This window comes from Culex pipiens, chromosome 3 (assembly GCF_016801865.2).
Source record: "Culex pipiens pallens isolate TS chromosome 3, TS_CPP_V2, whole genome shotgun sequence".
Classification (NCBI taxonomy): Eukaryota; Metazoa; Arthropoda; class Insecta; order Diptera; family Culicidae; genus Culex; species Culex pipiens.
In genome coordinates this window covers 17,846,661-17,864,869 of record NC_068939.1, presented here as the reverse complement: position 1 = coordinate 17,864,869, position 18,209 = coordinate 17,846,661, and the positions used below count along the sequence as shown (strand labels likewise).

The following is an 18,209-nucleotide window of genomic DNA, read 5'->3' as shown; positions in this document are numbered from 1 at the left end:
ATTGTTTGAAAAAGTATGTTCAATGTTTCTAATGTTTCCAGGATCTATTACAATGGTAATCAAACAGCAACGGATCCTTCAAATCATTTAGAGGCTTGGTGGTGGAAGTGTTAAATTAAAATCGACTTGGGGCAGAATGGACCACCCCGATTCATAAAAACAATCAAAAGTAGCGAAATTTGAGCTAAATAGATTATTTCACTCCTGGTAGCTTCAAAAATCGCGTTTAATGTAACATTAGTTGAATTTTTAATTGTTTTGACGCTTATTTGTAAAAATAGTGTCTTATTTCTACATATTTACACGATTTTCAAAAATGTTTGTTTTGTTAAGTGACCACCCTTTTCCTGCCTCATAAAAACAATCAAAAGTAGCGAAATTTGAGCTAAATGGATTATTTCACTCCTGGTAGCTTCAAAAATCGCGTTTAATGCAACATTAGTTGAATTTTTAATTGTTTTGACGCTTATTTGTAAAAATAGTGTCTTATTTCTACATATTTACCCTATTTTCAAAAATGTTTGTTTTGTTAAGTGACTATTTTTGAAAAAGTGATCAAACTTCATGGAAACTATGTTGGAAAGGTTACTTAAGTCATTTCTTATCACCCTTCGACGTTGTATTAGACGAAATGGCTTGTTTTCTAAGGTGGCCCATTCTGCCCCGCACCCTGGAAAAAGTAGTCGAAAAACATTTTTTTAAAATGACATTAAAATTATTTTTAAGCAGAAAATTTTTATCAACATTGATGGGAACATCCCAAAGCAGAAGCCTACCACGCTGGATTCATAAACTTGTAGGTTTTTGTAAGATTTTCGGTACATTTTACATAGGAGGACCCTTCTGTCCCCCCTGCCCCTAAAGCTGAGAAAGATAACAGAATCTTTCTCAGATTTACGTTGGACCTATGAGTTACAGCTTGTGAAAAACGATTTCATTTGAATGCACGTTATTATATAGGGGAAATTCTCGTATGTTTGGCAGGTACCATTTAAACAACTAATTTTGCAAAACTTTTGATAGAAACTTGCTTGCTCACTTCTTATTGAGCTATTTATTACTCGATTCAAGTTGAAAACGCTTTTTATGAGCTGTTATTGAATGTCAGAGTGCTGATATGGCAACATTAGAGGCTGGAATTAGATGCTGTTCTCTATAAGCTCAAAAGGATGTCGGTGGTGTAGTGGTTAGCGTGGATGCCTCTCACCGCAGTTGGCTTGGGATCAATCCCAGTCGACCATGGTTGGCATCACGCCTTCCATCCGATGGGGAAGTAAATGTTAGTCCCTGGAAGTCGTCTCCCTCCTCATAAAAGGTACCAAGCTTGCTTCGGTAAAGTCGCTGGTCGGCATTTGGACCTTTAAAAAAAACTCCAGAATTGTTGATAAATGCAATGCCACCTTACGGTTTTATCCGAAAAGTTTGCTAAAACCAGAAGCCGGTCGATGCATTTTCCCCACATCGATACATGTGTGAGAACTCAGCATTTGGAGCACTCACACGCACACACCCCGAAATCTGTGTAAAGATTTTGCCAAAAAAAAGATGTTCAGTCTTCTTCTGAGTGCACTGCCAGTGTATGTGTCGGTAACTGTGGTTGACCCCTCACAACACACAGCCGTCGCGCTCTAGAGCTCTAGCCTTCTGCTGCAGCACCAGGAAGAACGTCGTCGTCGTCGTCGCTCCGAAAACTAATCCCGAAAAATTAGTTGATCTCGGTTTTCCGGCGTGACGCCGCTCTCCGGTTCTCTTTTCGTGTTCGTGCGTGTTTGTTGTGTTCCGCCGCCTGCGGCCAGTTCCGTTTCCGTCGTGGAGTGAAAAAGTGTTTTTTCCCCGAAAATTTTTGCCGCTGCAGTTCGTCCTTTTTTTTGCGCAAGTCGGGAAGAATTTTTCGGATTGTTTGCATCGAGAAGCTGAACGGTTGCCAGATTTGAGCTATTTGCCCCCGAAATAAGTTTGCACAGTTGCACAATCCCGTGGTCGGCCACCCATGGCAATTTGACCCCGTGAGGAAAAATTTGGACGAAAAAAGGCTTTTTTTCGCAACACTCAGGTGCAGACACAAGTGTGCTAGTGAGGAGGTAAGAGGAGCAAGAAGAAGACTGCGTGTGTGATGGTGTTGGTAAACTTTTCAAGAAGAACAGTCGGGAAGAGGGAAAATGAGTTACTCAAGTTTGACAAGTGCAGTGCGAAAGAGACAAGTGCACGGCCGCGGAGAGAGCGCGAGTGTGTGGCAGGGGTGCCAGATTGAGAAAGCAGAAATTCAGTCCTAATTCCATCCAGTTGGGTGAAAAGACCTATTTCAATACATTCATAACAGGCACGCCGGTGAACAATTTCTGCTCAATTTTTAAATTTCATGCAACAAATAGGGGAGCAGCATCTAACTTCATCGTTCCTCTAATGTTGCCATATCAGCACTTTGACGTTCAATTACACTCAAACTCCGATGGTTTGACACCAACTGTTGTCAAACGAACGGGGTCATTTTATAGTTTGACACCCCTTTTACACGGAGTTCACACACACTACCAAACGTTTGTTTTGATAGTGTGCGTGAGCGCCGTGTAAAATGTGACCAACGGGGTACAAAATAAAAAAGCGTCAAACGAGAAAGTGTCCAACCACCGGGGGTTGAGTGTACAGCTCATTCAAGCGCCACCAGGTGGTGTCTTCAGGAACTAGCCTCCCGCTTCCCTACAAAACCACGGTATATTTTAAAGGCTGGCTTTAGTCGGTGGTCTACCACCGAAGCGAGAGAAGCACAGCTCTTCTCGCAAGCGCCACAAGGTGGTTCCTTCCTCACCTTCCTCACATAATGCCAAAAAATCAAGAATTCAGCTAAATGTAATTTCTTTATTCTTTAATGCAATTTTCTCGGGGCCTATAATAGGGTCCTAAAGTTCAATTTTAATCCACTACGGTACGCTTTTTTTTAAATGCAAAAACAAGTTGACAAGACTACATTTCACGATGGATCAAGTATGGCCTTGGAACGTCAAGAAGGCTGCAAAATTATAAAAAAAAAACAATTTTAAATCTCTTGTGGTCGTACGTAGTATCAGTGTACTCAGTAAAATAAGCTTTATTGTTGTGAACAATAATATCTCTAATTTAAGCTTAATTTTAATCAGGAAAAATACTATTTTTTAAATTACTTTAAGTACTTTTTATGCTTCAACTGATATTTTTCTTCATATGACTATAGAGTTATCTACGTGCGCATGTATTGCGTGTACGTACACGAAAAAGATTGAGGTTAAATTTTGTACCGTCCAGCAAAACAAATGGCGTGCTAGTGTGCGTGAGATCGGCCTTAGATAACTCTATACAATTTTCTTAACCAATTTTCAACTTGATATCTACTCAGGGTTGCCAGGTCAAAATTTAAAAAATGGTAAAAAGCAAAGCAATCTACTTTAACGACCCCCGGGTCTTTTGTGGGCTCTATTGCAAGTTTTTGCTCATTTTTAGGCGTCCGAAGGCTATGTGTGGTGAGTCACCCAAAACCTCTTTTACGCAAATGGACCGACGTTTTACTTCCCCATCTGATAGAAGGCCAGGAGGATAAGGCGGGAATGTTGTACCGAAAAAATCTGGCAGACGATAATCTAACAATTATAAATTGAGAAGGGAAGGAATTATATAAATTAATTTAAAAGCTTGTAGAATTCTGATGGTTGAAATGATTTGCTGCCTCAAACAGTTTAAATTTACATTTTCACTAAAATAAATGTTTACTATTTTGTTTGATCTATGATTAAACTCGTTCATTTACATAAAAAAATGATCAAAATTGTCAGAAATTGTAAAATCTGCCACAGTTAAGGTGAAGCCGTTGATCATTTTCGAAGAAAATTGATCATCACTATAAAATATTCTGTATTAAATTCAATTCAACGAATTTCAGCTCCAAAAGGAATCAGCATGTGCCGGTTGTTGCCTTCTTGAAGCCACTGAAAGAATTTTTGATCTAAATCAATTGTGCTTCAAAATTTATATAATTTTGTGGCACAGTCATTGCCGTCTTAGTTGGCAATCATTGATTAATGACGATTTCCATAACTTTACAAGGAATGGGATGATCGTTACCAAAAGGAATCAGCATGTGTAGGGCACTATTCTAAACAACTTGTTGAAGGAATTTTGTCAAAATATTGAAAGCGACGTGAAATTTATATCTTTGAACGAAAAATCATGACAATGATGGAAGTCTTCACATTAATGATAAATCTTTAATCTGGCTGACACTTGAAAACTCTGTATTTCCCAGATTATTCTGGCAAGCTGGCAACCCTGACCCTACTAAGTAATAGAAAATCTCTTGATTTTCATTGAAAAATCTATATTACTGACTTTTAAAAAAGTGAGGATTTGTCACTTTCTATACGGGACTACCACTTAATATTAAACCAAAAGTTTGACAACAATTGGTGTGTATCCTATAACAGAACTACAATAAAATACCGATTTAATTAACACGCTCAAACACGCATTGCAAACAAACAGTCTATAGAGTTATCTAAGCCCGATCTCACGCACACTAGCACGCCATTTGTTTTGCTGGCCGGTACAAAATTCAACCTCAATCTTTTTCGTGTACGTACACGCAATACATGCGCACGTCGATAACTATATAGTTGAGGTTCTTATTAGGATTGTACAAGATGTTCTGTATGTTTAAGCTTCGTGTTTGGCCAAATTACATTAGAGAACCTGAGAGAAAGAAGAAGAAAGAGAAGGTTCTTTAAATTACATTGTTAAGATTGAACTAAATTTAAATTAAGCGCTAAATGCTTGAAAAACAATCTGGCACCGCTGGCAAAACGTCAAACCGTGAGTGCTCGCCCGGCTGCTCTCAAGCTCTCAGTGTTACGAACCAGCGTGCGGAGCAAAAGTGCATGAAATTCCGTAAACAAACGGTAACTCATCGCGGTGTTCTTATCTCGCATACATCCCTAATATAATTACAGAAATAAGGCTGCAAAGATTCAATATTATTGAGTTGGTGGTGTGACACAAATACAAACGTCTCTACGTATATGTGTGGTGAGTGCTGATCGGAACATTTGCATTGTGTCACTTTTTTCCGAGGTGCAAATTTGTGTTGTGAACTGTGTGGTGAGTGAGAGGAAAATTTTCGACTACTTTCGGTGCTTCGGAAGTCCCGCTTCTGGCCCAAGACAGATTAGTGCCTTTTGTGCGTGAAAAAGCATCGTAATCGCGAGTCGAACGGCCGGCCATTTCGAAACTCCGACCGGAAGTAAACACGGTAAGTGCCTGGCCGTATAGAGGGTGCGTAGAGGGTGGTGGGTGGATTGGGTACCCGGGGCTTATTTTGACGACCTGTCCCACCGAAGGCACTCACGCGGCTGGTGCAGCTGAGTGACTCGAGACTGTCATGTCGGCTCAGAAAATGGTAAATAAATATTATCGATGAGTTTGGGAGTGTTTATTTCTGGACTATAAATGTCTCTGGTCATATTGTACTCTTGATTATGAACGCAATCATCTAGATATCCGGCTCGACGCCAGGCGTCCGGAGACTTGTATCGACAGACCACTCAAGCTTTTCTTTGACACCAAAAACCCTCCCGCCTCGAGATTTGAACTGTCGACCTTTGGAGAATGCAAGTCCATCCTCCAACAATGTGAGCCACCTAGGAAAAAAAGATCTTAATAAGGTCTGGTGATCTATATCGTTAAATCATAGGTCAAAATATTAAGATTTATCAAGTTGGATCCTATACGCAATCTGGCATTAGTATAAAAGTTAAAATTATTCAAATAACCAAATGAACACGAAAATCTAGCTTGTGATTCGCTTAAGCTTAGCGGAATTTGTGCCTAGACTTTAATCGAGACTGTACTAGACGTAGATTCGGGAATGTCGTCACTTTAACAAATAGGTTGAAAAACATACCTACTTCCAAAAATATCCACTAACGTTCTTGTCTGATTTCCCTGCAATCTCAGGAACAGTTGTTCCTCTGCTGAGCTTGTTCTGTCCCTGCTACCTCCACGTGCAAGTTCCTCAAACCAGACAAATTTTTGGCCACGTCCTTGGCCGCCGGTACTCGACCCAACCGTCAGTAGTGGCACTCCGCAATTAATTTAATCCTCATTTAATTGTCCAACTGCAGCTGGCCGAGTTTGCGCTCTAATTATTTGGCCACACGCACACACACACACACACACTCAACTTCATTCTTATTCGGAGGGTACAGTAGGGTGCCCAGAAAAAATGACCCCCTGCTCCACAAGCTGAAAACGGTTTTTTGGGTTATTTTAAGCATCTGTGTAAATTTTGAGCGAAATTGGTTGAGATTAACCCATTGATACTCGAGCCTAAAGTTGGTGAAAAAAATGTTTTTCATACAAAAATGTCATTTTCAAATCGCTAATAACTTTTCAGGATCGAGTTTTACAGCTTTGGTATGTTCTACAAAGTTGTAGAGCATTAAATTTGCAATAAGAATCTCACTTTTGAGAATATTTGGATGGAAGTAGCGCACCGTGCAGACCAAACCGTAAGAAAGTCTAGTTTTCCATACATTTTTTCGATTTTTCCCATACAAACTTCACCTCCGAGTATCAATGGGTAAATGATGACCGATTTTGCTCATATTTGGCCCAGAGTCATAAAATAGGTCAAAGAACAATATTCAGCTTGTGGAGCGAGGATTTGCAAACAAGTCCCATATTCTGGGCACCCTAGGGTACAGTTATCTCACTTATTTTGAATAGATAACAGTTTGTTCAACGTTTATATAAACAAGGCATATTTCTTGAAGACATATTCATCTGATGCTATTTCGAGGGATCATTTCTGGAGTTTTTTTTTGAAAAGGTCCTATAAACCAAATTTTCATTTTTTGCTTTTTGGGTGTTTTTAGAACCGCCTTGAGTCAGGGTATTCAAAAACACCCAAAAAGCAAAAAAATTAAAATTTGGTTTATAGGACCTTTTCAAAAAAAAACTCCAGATTTATATCTTGTCAGTTGAATGCAAATTTTACGTTTATTGCTAATTAGTAAAAAAAAATTAATGTGATATTACATTTGAGAATGATGACTTTTTTATGTCTGAAAAAATGAGTAATATTGCTTCTGAAAATGTGTACATTTACGTTTACATCAATCCAATCAAAGATTGAAGTAGGAAAAGAAGATATTCCACCATAAAAATTCTCAAGCTTATAATTCGAAAAAATAAAAATATAAATTTACATCTATTTCTGTGTAACTTTACATATTCCACATAAATTGAGAAAAAATCACATCGAAATCGAGGCAAAATTCAAGCATCCCATCCTGGTCTATTGTTATGAAACCAACGTAACCCCAAATATCGCAGTGTTCCAACTTTGTGGGATGACTGTGCATAATTTTGTCCTAAGGGAAAACGAAAGATAGTTGTAGGATATATAGGACGTGCACAAATTTCCTCTTTTGCTCCGATCCAATAAGGACACTTCGGCAGGACCTCTTGGCTTGCAGTGCAGTGCTGCCAATTTATTGCAATTGCATTGTGCCTCGTTTCCTCGTCTTTTGAGGGGGAAGGGTGGGTCAACATATTGAGGTGAATTTGAGACTGAAGAATACTTCCTAACTACCTCTCGGTGGAACTGATTGAGAAAGGTAATTTATTGCAATTGTTTTCAAGGGTTAGTGAATTTTGGTATTTGTTTTGTTAATATTTTCTAAAAATAAATAAATTAAAAAATATTCTATCTCAACAGAATCATAAAATCTCATTACGATATAGCACTACTCAGAATGTTAACAATAATTAATTACAAAACGCACTTTTTTAACCCCTAGTCTGTCTGGAAATCATTTGTCTTCTATAGTCCATTGTCCTTTCAAATTGCACAATTTTTGTGTGCCTCGTTTCAATAGTTCCCTTTTGTACGCTTTTTGGTCGGTTTCTGGACGCAAATTTTCATTTGCATTGGAATGCAATAAATTATTTAGCGTTGTTTTGTTTTCTCACTTTTTATTGCGGACTCAATAAAATATAGGGAAGAGCTGCCAGCAGTTACACAGAAAAAAAATCATGGTAATCTTTTATGTCAGAAAAAAGGTGTAATTTTACCTCTGGAAATGTGTAATTTTACCACTTTTCAGGTGTAATGTCACTTTTTCAGTCTAAATTGAGCTAAAATTACATCATAAAATAGGTAATATTCATCCTTCCAAAATTACAGCTTCCAAATTTACATTATTTTTTACTGTATATACTTTCGCTGTCGTTCATATGCAAAAAACTTTTAAAATAACATATTTTTAAATACATTAACCTTTTGAAAATAGTAATTGTTCCACTTAATATCATAACGATATTAAAAAATAAGGTCATGAAAAAACATAAATTCACTGCGATTTGACCCAAATTCCCCTACAAACACTGGTCTGGTTGTTTTTGGTGCAATTTCGACAGTCAGACAGTAGTACCTATTCTGCATTATTGTTTGTTTTTCGAAAAACAAAACAAACAAAAAATAGCTGCAAGTGGCCCCGTCTCCAGAGACACTCGGCGTGCGCTGCACAATTTTGGAAGCTGCAGACTTCAAAGTGAGCAGCAAAAAAAAAAGGATAGAAAAATCGACAGCGAAACTACTGCTAGGGACAGAGAAGGGTTGTCCAACCCCCTCGTTTTTTGAACTCTTGGGAGGTGGTGGACACAATTTGCGTTGTTTTTTGTTTTTCTATGGAAAACTGGCAAAGGAGGAGGTCGTCGCAAAAGGTTGTCGTGAATTTCATTTTGTTCGCGTGTTAGTCTGCGCTTTCTGTCGTTTTGTACGATTTTAGTTTTTTGTTGGTGTCTCGTTAAAGGGTTTGATTCAAAGACAAGTAGACGTTAATATTACCTAGAAATGTTGAAAAATGTCATGATCGAACTTTACCTCTTTTTTTATGTAATTTTACCTCAATCAATGTGAAGAAAGTGAAATACATGTACACAGAAAAAAATATTCCTGTAAATTTACATTATTTATCATGTACCAAAAGGTATCATGATAAATGATGTATATTTACATTGGGTTTATTGTTTTTAGTTCAAATCAACTAATTCTGATTGGCCAATGGGAATGAGAAGCTCGACTTGGATTGCAGTAGGAAAAGGGTGTGGCCTATGTTCTATTTTAAAATGAGAACGATAGAAAGAGAACCAATTATAACTATTTTTAGTTCGTGTAGTTTTGAAGTCAACGTTTGGCAGAAATACATTGGACCAACGAGTCGTTACTTTTAATTTTGAAAGGTTGAAAATTTGGTTGGTTGATTTTTTTTGAGTAATTCTACCTAAAAATGTATGAATGTTAACAGAAATTGCTTAAAAAATTTACCAGTTTCTGATGTAAAATTACACATTTTTTTACAATAAAATGTGTCATCATTCTCAGGTGTAATAAAACCATTATTTTTTCTGTCCTTTTAACTGAATCTAATGTTTTGCTGAAAGCTTTTTGTTATCTTAAAAATCATTTTAATAATTCAGAAATAATTCCAGGTTTTTTCAAAGGTTCTATAAAAATATTAAACACAATAGCTTATAGGACCTCAAAAAAACTCTATATTTACACAGGAAATAAGTATATTTTTTATGCTAGAAAAAATAAGTAGTTTAACATTTGTTGTACTCTGTATGGTTGAGTTGTCTGAAAATAAAACGACTGCTGGAACTAAGTTTTGAATTGCAATTTACTTCAATTAACTTTTAATGTTTTAACCCTTTCATGCCCGATGGCGTTTAATAAGGTTTATGTAGAATCTTGAATTTATTCAGATATATCAATTTTGAGATGTTTGAAAGGAAAGGGGTTGGAAAAACTAACAGATTTTTTTTTTCAAAACCCGTTTAAACTTTTTAGGTTTGATGGGACATAGGGGAAATATACCCTTTCTAATAAAACACCTATCTTCGTCATATGGAAAGTTTGATGCTCGATTAAAGCTCCAAAAATACTATTTAGGCTATAAACTTACCAGCAACAGCACCGCCTCGAGTAAGCACGCAAATTTATGCCATTTACTGGCCAAAAAGATCAAATTGAATGCATTTTTGATCATAATTTCTATTTTGCGAGACCATTTCTCATCATTTTGTTGGTACACGCAGGATCAGAGCTCAACTGCTTAGCGAAAGTCGCCAATCGCCATCATAATCTTTTCACTTGCGCTAACGATTTCAAAGCGCTTAAGATATAAAATTGCTTCCAACTACCGGCAACATGTTCTTTTGACCATTACCTAGTCACTCATTTTAAAAATAATCCCGAAAAATGTAAATAATTAGCAAGCACCATAAAAAAACAAACGCGCTAAGTCTTCTGACGTTTGAATTTTGAATACCGATTCCAATCGAAGTCTGAAGAAAACCGAGCGAGAAGCGAGGGCAAATAAAGAACAAAGGGTGGCCACCAACACCACCAACATGCTGGTGCAGCGCCTGTTGGAGTGAGCCAGTGCTGCCAGGAAACTTTCGCTATAAATGTTACTTTTCGTGAGTGTTCGCTTAAAATTTCATCAATTTTGGCAGCACTAAGCAGACCCAAAAAAGCGCAGGAAGAAAAAAAGAACTAAGCTGAAAATAGAAGAATGGGCGTGGCCCAATGCACTCCACTGATTAGAATGTATTTTTGCAATATTTTTTTTAAATGCTTGTAAAAGGAATAGCATAACTTTTAATAAAAGTGAAAATAAACAGAAATGTTCACAAAAAGTTGCTCTACTCGTTGGTGTACTTGGTTTTAGTGAATTTCAAGGAACAATCCAGATTATCCAGCATCATTCAAACACGACCGCTTATTAGGCTTAAAATGGGCATATTTCCCCTATATGAACCAAAAATCTAAATTTTCCAAAACTAGCCTATAATTTTCTTATGGGCATAAGAATCATTTTCCCATCGTTAACTAAAGCAATATTTAAAAAAAATCCTGGTCTCAAAGGGTGAAAAACAAGCTTATCTGTTTTTTCGAAAACCCTTATGAGCAATTCTCTACCAAAACCGGAAATGGATTTTATTTGTATTTTTTGATTTGGCTCAAACTTTGTGGGGGCCTTCCCTATGACCAAAGAAGCCATTTTGCATCATTAGTTTGTCCATATAAATTTCCATACAAATTTGGCAGCTGTTCATACAAAAATGGTACGTATATATTCGAAAATCTGTAACTTTTGAAGGAATTTTTTGATCAATTTGGTGTCTTCGGCAAAGTTGTAGGTATTGTTAAGGACTATTTAGAAAAAATAGGTACACGGAAAAAAAATTTCCCGATTTTTTTATTAACTTTTTTTTCACAAAAACTCAAATTCCCAAAATACGTATTATTTGATTTTCGAGATTTTTTTTATATGTTTTAGGGGACAAAAATCCGCAACTTTTGAGTTATAGAGAAACATGGTCAAAAAATCTGCCGCCGAGTTATAATTTTTTGAAAAACTGATGATTGGGCATAATATTCAATGTTTGGCCCTTTTAAAATGTTAGTCTTGATTTAATTTTTTTCAAAATATTTTTTTCGAAAAGATCGGAAAATTTCACGAATTTTTCATGTATTAACATTGAAAATCGGACCATTAATTGCTGAGATATCGTCATTAGAAAATGGTGGGCTGTTTGGGTGAGACTTTTCTTTAAGCCGCTGTATCTCAACAACCAGAGGTCCAATCTTCAATGTCTCTTAGACAATTTTATAGAAAATTTTCTGAACTTTTCAAAAAAACTATTTTTAATGGTCACTCATGGTCACTATTTTTAAAAATCGAAAAACTGCAAATATTTCGCTGAAATCAAACTTTTGGTGGCTATATCTTGAAAACGGGGCCGTTTAGCGAAAAATCTGTAAAGTAATTTTCGATTGCAAATTCAATTTTGCATAAAAAAATTAGGTCAAAAAAATTTTATTTATGAAATTTCGATTTTTCCAAAAATCACCAGCTTTTCAAAAAATCATTACAGTCATTATCAGTTACAGATTTTCGAATATATACGTACCATTTTTGTATGAACAGCTGCCAAATTTGTATGGAAATTTATATGGACAAACTAATGATGCAAAATGGCTTCTTTGGTCATAGGGAAGGCCCCCACAAAGTTTGAGCCAAATCAAAAAAATACAAAAAATAAAAATGGTCGAAATCGGCCGGTTTTGTAGAGAATTGCTCTTATATTTTGTAAAAGAACAGCTCTTTTAAAAGGTTTATAGCATAAAAAACGCATAAACAAAAATTGTATCTAACCTAGTTCATAGTTGATAAAATGAAAAATATCTCTGAAAAATAATCTTTTTTACAAATATAAAAATAAAAAACCAGCTGATGTTCAAAAGAAAGCAAACTTTCAAAAAAAATTGTTTTAGAGCCATTGCTTTTATTAAAAATAATGAAACACAAATTTAAAAAAGGTAAGTTTCAGTGTTTGAAATTATTTAGATTTAGAAGAACTATTTCCAAGATACCAATTTTTGAATATTATCACTACACTTTTGTATGGACAGTTGCCAAAAATGGATTAAGATTTTTTGGACAAAATTTAAGCTAAATAACAATAAACAAATCTTAAATCAAATCTTTAATTTTCGACTTGTTTTTATAATAAACCTCTTGCACAAACGGTTCAAACGGATAAAAACAAGAAAAGTCATGTTTCAATCATGCCTAGACATATCAGAACTCATAGTTTTTGCTGATACGCGTCGAATGAAGTCAAGATAATCGAAATCCATAATAAAATAGAGATTTTATGAATGATTTTAGAAATAGCAAAAATACGAGTTTTTTGTACATTTTTACTCAAAATGCTCAAACTTCAACAGCTTGTAACTTTTGAACCCCGGGGTTTAGAGAGTTGGTCCAGAAGACTTTTTTTCATGTCTCGGCGAGATCTTTCGAAAAAAATTGGTCCGGTTTGTGTACATCCTTGGACCAAATTCGCCCATTCTCCTTTAAGCTAAATAACAATAAACAAATCTCATAATTTGCTCATCTCATTTTGCAAAACAAGTTAGCCTTTAATATTTCTGTTTTATAATCTTTCCAGACTTTTTATCTGTGAACTTGCTTTCTCTTCCTCGCACTACTGTTCGTTTTATCTTTCTGGCTGCTCTCGACAACTTTTCTGAATAAAATTGTCATTTATCAAAGGAAGGACCTTCCCGAACAACCCGGGTGAGCGTCTAGTTTGTAAACAAAAGCCAAGTCTAGCACACTGGACGCATTAATTATTTAATAGTACTAGCGCCAGTACCTGGTTGTTGTCGTTTTTTTTTTTGTTATTGTACTCTTGTTGTTTTATCATCATTCAGTGTAATTTTACGTGCTTTCCTTTGCGTGTGTCCTATTATTTGCAGAAAGAGCCAGCTTCCCCATGCAGCAGCCACGTTACAGCCCAGCTCCGCCTCCGCCGGCCGGAATGCGCCCCCAGATGCCGCCGAGACATCAGGCCTTTTCTAATGTGAGTACCCTATTTAAAAAATTATATTAAAGAATTTCGGGTTAATTCTGGTAACGTGAAGTTGAGCCAATTTCGTTAAATTCTGAATAGGGGAAATCTACCCATTTTAATCCTAATAAGCGGTCGTGTTTGAATGATGCTGGATAATCTAGAGTCTCCCTTGAATTTTACTAAAATCAAGTACACCAACGAGTAGAGCAAGTTTTTGTGAACATTTCTGTTTATTTTCACTTTCACTAAAAGTTATTCTATTTCTTTACCAAGCATTTAACAAAAAAAAATTCCCAAGGGTATTCTAATCGAGGCGAATGCATTGGGCCACGCCCATTTTTCTAATATCGGCTTAGTTCTTTTTTCTTCCAACACTCTGTCGAGTGTTGCCATTTGCGCTGACAGTTCAAACGAACACTCACGAAAAGTGGCATTTATAGGGAAAGTTTCCTGGCATCGCTGGCTGTGCTGCTGGTGGTGTTGACGGCCAGCCTTTGTTCTTTTTTGCCTTCGTCTCTCGCTCGGTTTTCTTCAGCCTTCGATTGGAATGCAAAGTGAAAATTGAAACGTCAAACGACTTGGCGCGTTTGTTTTTTTGATGGCGCTTGCTAATTTATTACATTTTTCGGGATTATTCTTCAAGTGAGTGCCTTACTAATGATCAAAAGAACATGTTGCCGGTAGTTGGAAGCAATTTCATATCTTAAGCGCCGTGAAAAAGTAAGCGAAAGTGAAAAGTTAATTTTGGCGAAATTCATTAAGCGTTTGAGGGATTCTCGTGTGTGTCACTGTGTGTGCCAACAAAATGATGAGAAGTGGTCTCGCAAAATACAAATTATGATCAAAAGTGCATTAAATGTGATCTTTTTGGCCAGTAAGTGGCATACATTTGCGTGCTTACTCGAGGCGGTGCTGTTGCTGGTAAGTTTATAGCCCAAATAGTATTTTTGGAGCTTTAATCGAGCATCAAACTCTCCATATGACGAAGATAGGTGTTTGATTGGAAAGGGTAGATTTCCCCTAGTTAACCATTTCCTGTATTTGCCAGCGGTTGAGCCCTCCTTCAACTCGATTACTCTTTCAAAAAGTGTAAATCTCCAACTTTATCCCCGTCCGACTGATCTGTGCAGTTGGAGATAATGCAGTCATAGTTTAGCCACCGGCAAAATTTGCGTGGTATTTGAGTAAATCTCGTGTCGAAAGTTTGCACAATATTTACTCTCCCTGAGGCTTCCAGCAGCAGGAAAGGAGGGAGCCAGGAATTCCGCCCTGTTTGCTGCTTGTAACATTTATTTGCAACAACAATATCATACTCACCACCCCTTGCTTCCCTTTGCCTGAGAGGCCGCCGACACCGGGGCCTGATTCCGGAAATATTCCAGCTTCCGAAAATGTTGCGTTGCTGCGCGTTGGCGGCGGCGGCGGCGACTTTTGGATGAAGCGGAATATTTTACCGAATAGAATAAATTGTACAAAGTGTTTGGCGAACGGTCCTTCCCCTTGCGCACCGCGTACGCCCTCGTTTGGAATGCTCGGAAGAGCTATTTCTATGTGGACATGGTGGCTACTTAATCAAGAAATTATAACACGTATGGAAAGCTCGTTGCTTAAATTTTACACTGAGCTCATATAAGATATAAGATTTGACAGTGCCATCGTCTTTTTTAGAACATTTGTCATACCTGTGAAGCGACCCTCGCCTTACCAGAAAAATTCACAGTAGATTTTCTCTGTTAAAAACGAAAATATTAGGAAAAGGCGAATCAGGAGAGTTGTAAGAAAAAGGAAGACAAATAAAAATCAATTAGGAGCGTAGGACGGGAAAACCCGACAACACTTTTATGACCCACTTAAGTGGCACGCGCAGAAAGGTGCCCGACGAGAGACAAACAAATAACAATATCTGTGAAAAAGGACAGGCACGACTGGAAAATAAATAAAGATTACATTATCTATGGGTTAAGTCATAAAAGGACTGCGACTAATTTCTGAGAAAAATCTGAGAATTAGAGCGCGGTGGAAAGAAATAGAACATTTATATTAGGATTTTAAGAGTGAGAGAAATAAAATAGGCCAGGATATTATGTATAACTTGGAAGGATTTTTAGAGTGGGGGGAAAAATAAATAAAATAAGAAAAAAAGAGAGTTATATATTGTAGAATTCTGGGAATTAAGGAAACTTTTCATTATATCAAGAAAAATACAGGTTGGAGTGGGGGTTGTAAATGAGACAAAAATATATTATATAAGTTAGAGGAAGAATTTTTGGAGTGAAACCGAAAAGGACGGATATATTATGCAACATCAAAAACTAGAGTGGGGGTAAAAATATAAGATATTAAATAATTAAATAAATAACTAGATTTAGTATAAAAACCCAAGCTGAAATCAAATAAAGTCGGTCAGTAAATGAGACAGTGAAAGAGAGTGAAAGTGTTTGATCCGAAATATCCAGTCGAAGTGCCTTGGACTTAGCCGGCTGCACGCTTCAAAGTGGTGACAAGCGGAAAGTTTCACTCTGAAACTGGAACGTCATTTCTGCTGGCTTAACCAGTTAGAAAAGTTTTGTAATAGAAAAGTAAAGTGTTAGAAGTGTCACAGGAATCTTAAAATGATAATTTGGTAAGTACCATTTTTTTCCATATTTTTACTAACACCTTTTTTATTGGGGACTTAGAGTTTTTCTGACCAACTCTAAACTTAAAAAAAAAACTTGTGGATTTCTCTAATTTAAGGAAACAGCCTGAGAGTCTGCAGAAAATAATTTACTTTTTTAAAAGTAAGACAAATTTCCTTCCCTTAATCACGATGGAAGAATTAAATAAATTGGACAACTATTTTTCGTTGGAAATAGCAAATTTATTGGAAGCTATTCCTAAATCTAAAGAAGAAATCGAACAGAAGACAATAGAAATAGCAGAAGCTGTTGAAAATTATAAGCAACTATTAATTGCTTCAAGGGATACTCTTCAACCTAAAGAGTTCAACAAAATTAACAATGGGTTCAAAGAAGATCACAAAAATCTTCAAGAAGCTCTTGAAGTTTTTGCTAAAAAATTAATTATATATTCTGATGATGAGGAGAAATATGGCGAGGTAGAAAATTTAAAGATTATTCCCGTCAGTTTAAAAATTAAAAAGAACACTAAAAATCCAAGTTCTTACGAATTTCCAATGGATTCAGCAATTAATTGCATTCCAGATTTCTTTGGACATGCAGAAGATTTAACTTCATTTATTGATCAAATTAATTATTTTTACAGTAAAATGCCAAAAGGAGTGTCTCATACCCCTTTGATCAATGTAATTAAACTGAAATTAAAAGGTAGAGCAAAATTTTTTGCAAATTCAATTTCAAATTTACCATGGGAAAAGGTTGAACAGAATATGATTGAAGAATTCAGTGTAAAAAAATCATCGGTAAATATTTTCAAAACAATTGGTACAATCTCACAAAAGCAATTTGAGAAATTTAAGTCATACAAAAACAGAGCATTGGAAATTCTTGCAGACTTAGAGTCCGTAGAAGACTTCAATAAGAACAGTTTAGTTATGAAAAATTTTAAACTTCATTTCATTGCGGGTTTAAACAACATTGAATTACAGCGCACTGCGAGAAATATTGTGGAAACAGATTTTAGGCAATTTTTGAATACTCTCGAACATCATTACGTCAGTGATGAAGAATTTGAAGATCTTCAGAAACACGTACAGAAAATGAACATACAGACACCAACTGTGAAAACCAACTTCAGAAGCCAATGTAAACACTACAATAATAATAATAACGGTAATTTAGCGAATAGTGCACCAGTTTTTCGAAATAATTATCACCAAAATTACCACAGGAATAATGATAACAGAAATGTTACGCAGGAAAATAATAGATTCCGGCATCAACAACAACATCATGATTTTAACCAAAATCATTCAAACAATCGACCGAACCAAAATTTTAACGCTAATAGAGAAAATAGCTCTCAACAGAATAATATGTCTAATAATTCTAAAACATATTATCCACAACGAAAAAACTAATTTTTGGGGTTTTCGATAGATTTGGCGTCCGAAATACCCGGCAAAATGGAAAATTCAATAGACGCTCTAATTTCCGAGCTCGAAATCGTTTTAGGAGACGGAATTATAATCGGAATAATATTTGGAATAATAATAGTTTAAGAGAGCAAAGAGAATTTTATAACCCCCCTCACGAAATTCTCAAAATAATTTTAACTCCTTTTCTACAATTTAGATTAAGAATTGCTTCAAAACAAAACCCGTTTAATTTTATTCACTACTTGCTTGACACAGGTGCAAGTGTTAATATAATAAGAAGCAATGTTTTAAATAAAATAGGTTATTCTCATGTCAATTTTAAAGATAATATTTCTTTAACTGGCATCAATAATACGTGTAATGAAACAATGGGTTCAGTTATAATCGAATTGTTGATTGGTAACACAATTTTCAGTACAAAATTTTATGTTATGAAGAATTTACCTGTACCGGGAATTATTGGTGCAGAATTCTTGAAGAGACACACTCTTTTCATTGATAAAAATTTTAATTTCATTGTTTTACAAAAACCAAGATTATATTTTAATAATCATTATAACAAAAATGAGGAGAATCTTGCAGATATTAATTGTGAAGAGATATCTACTTCAAGTGACGATGAAAATGACGGGAATGAAGAAAACGCAAATATTATAGCTTATTGTGAAAATAATGCTCAAACGTATGAAATACATAA

The 18,209-nt window shown here is 35.9% G+C and overlaps 1 protein-coding gene across 9 annotated transcripts in view; it reads left to right on the top strand.

Annotated features, from left to right (window-relative positions):
• The first annotated feature begins 1,634 nt into the window (after positions 1-1,634).
• Positions 1,635-18,209, top strand: part of LOC120413476 (protein alan shepard) — a 334,433-nt gene continuing 317,858 nt past the window's right edge. For 4 of the 9 annotated variants that reach the window (XM_039574322.2, XM_039574321.2, XM_039574320.2 and 1 more), the window contains exons 1-3: positions 1,636-2,081; positions 4,974-5,272; positions 13,361-13,464. In XM_039574322.2, coding sequence (XP_039430256.1) covers positions 13,378-13,464 — 87 coding nt within the window. In that variant the 5' untranslated portion in view covers positions 1,636-2,081; positions 4,974-5,272; positions 13,361-13,377. Of the gene's footprint in view, positions 2,082-4,973; positions 5,273-13,360; positions 13,465-18,209 lie in introns of all 9 variants that reach the window. The other 5 variants (XM_039574324.2, XM_039574318.2, XM_039574319.2 and 2 more) reach the window with 4 other exon arrangements.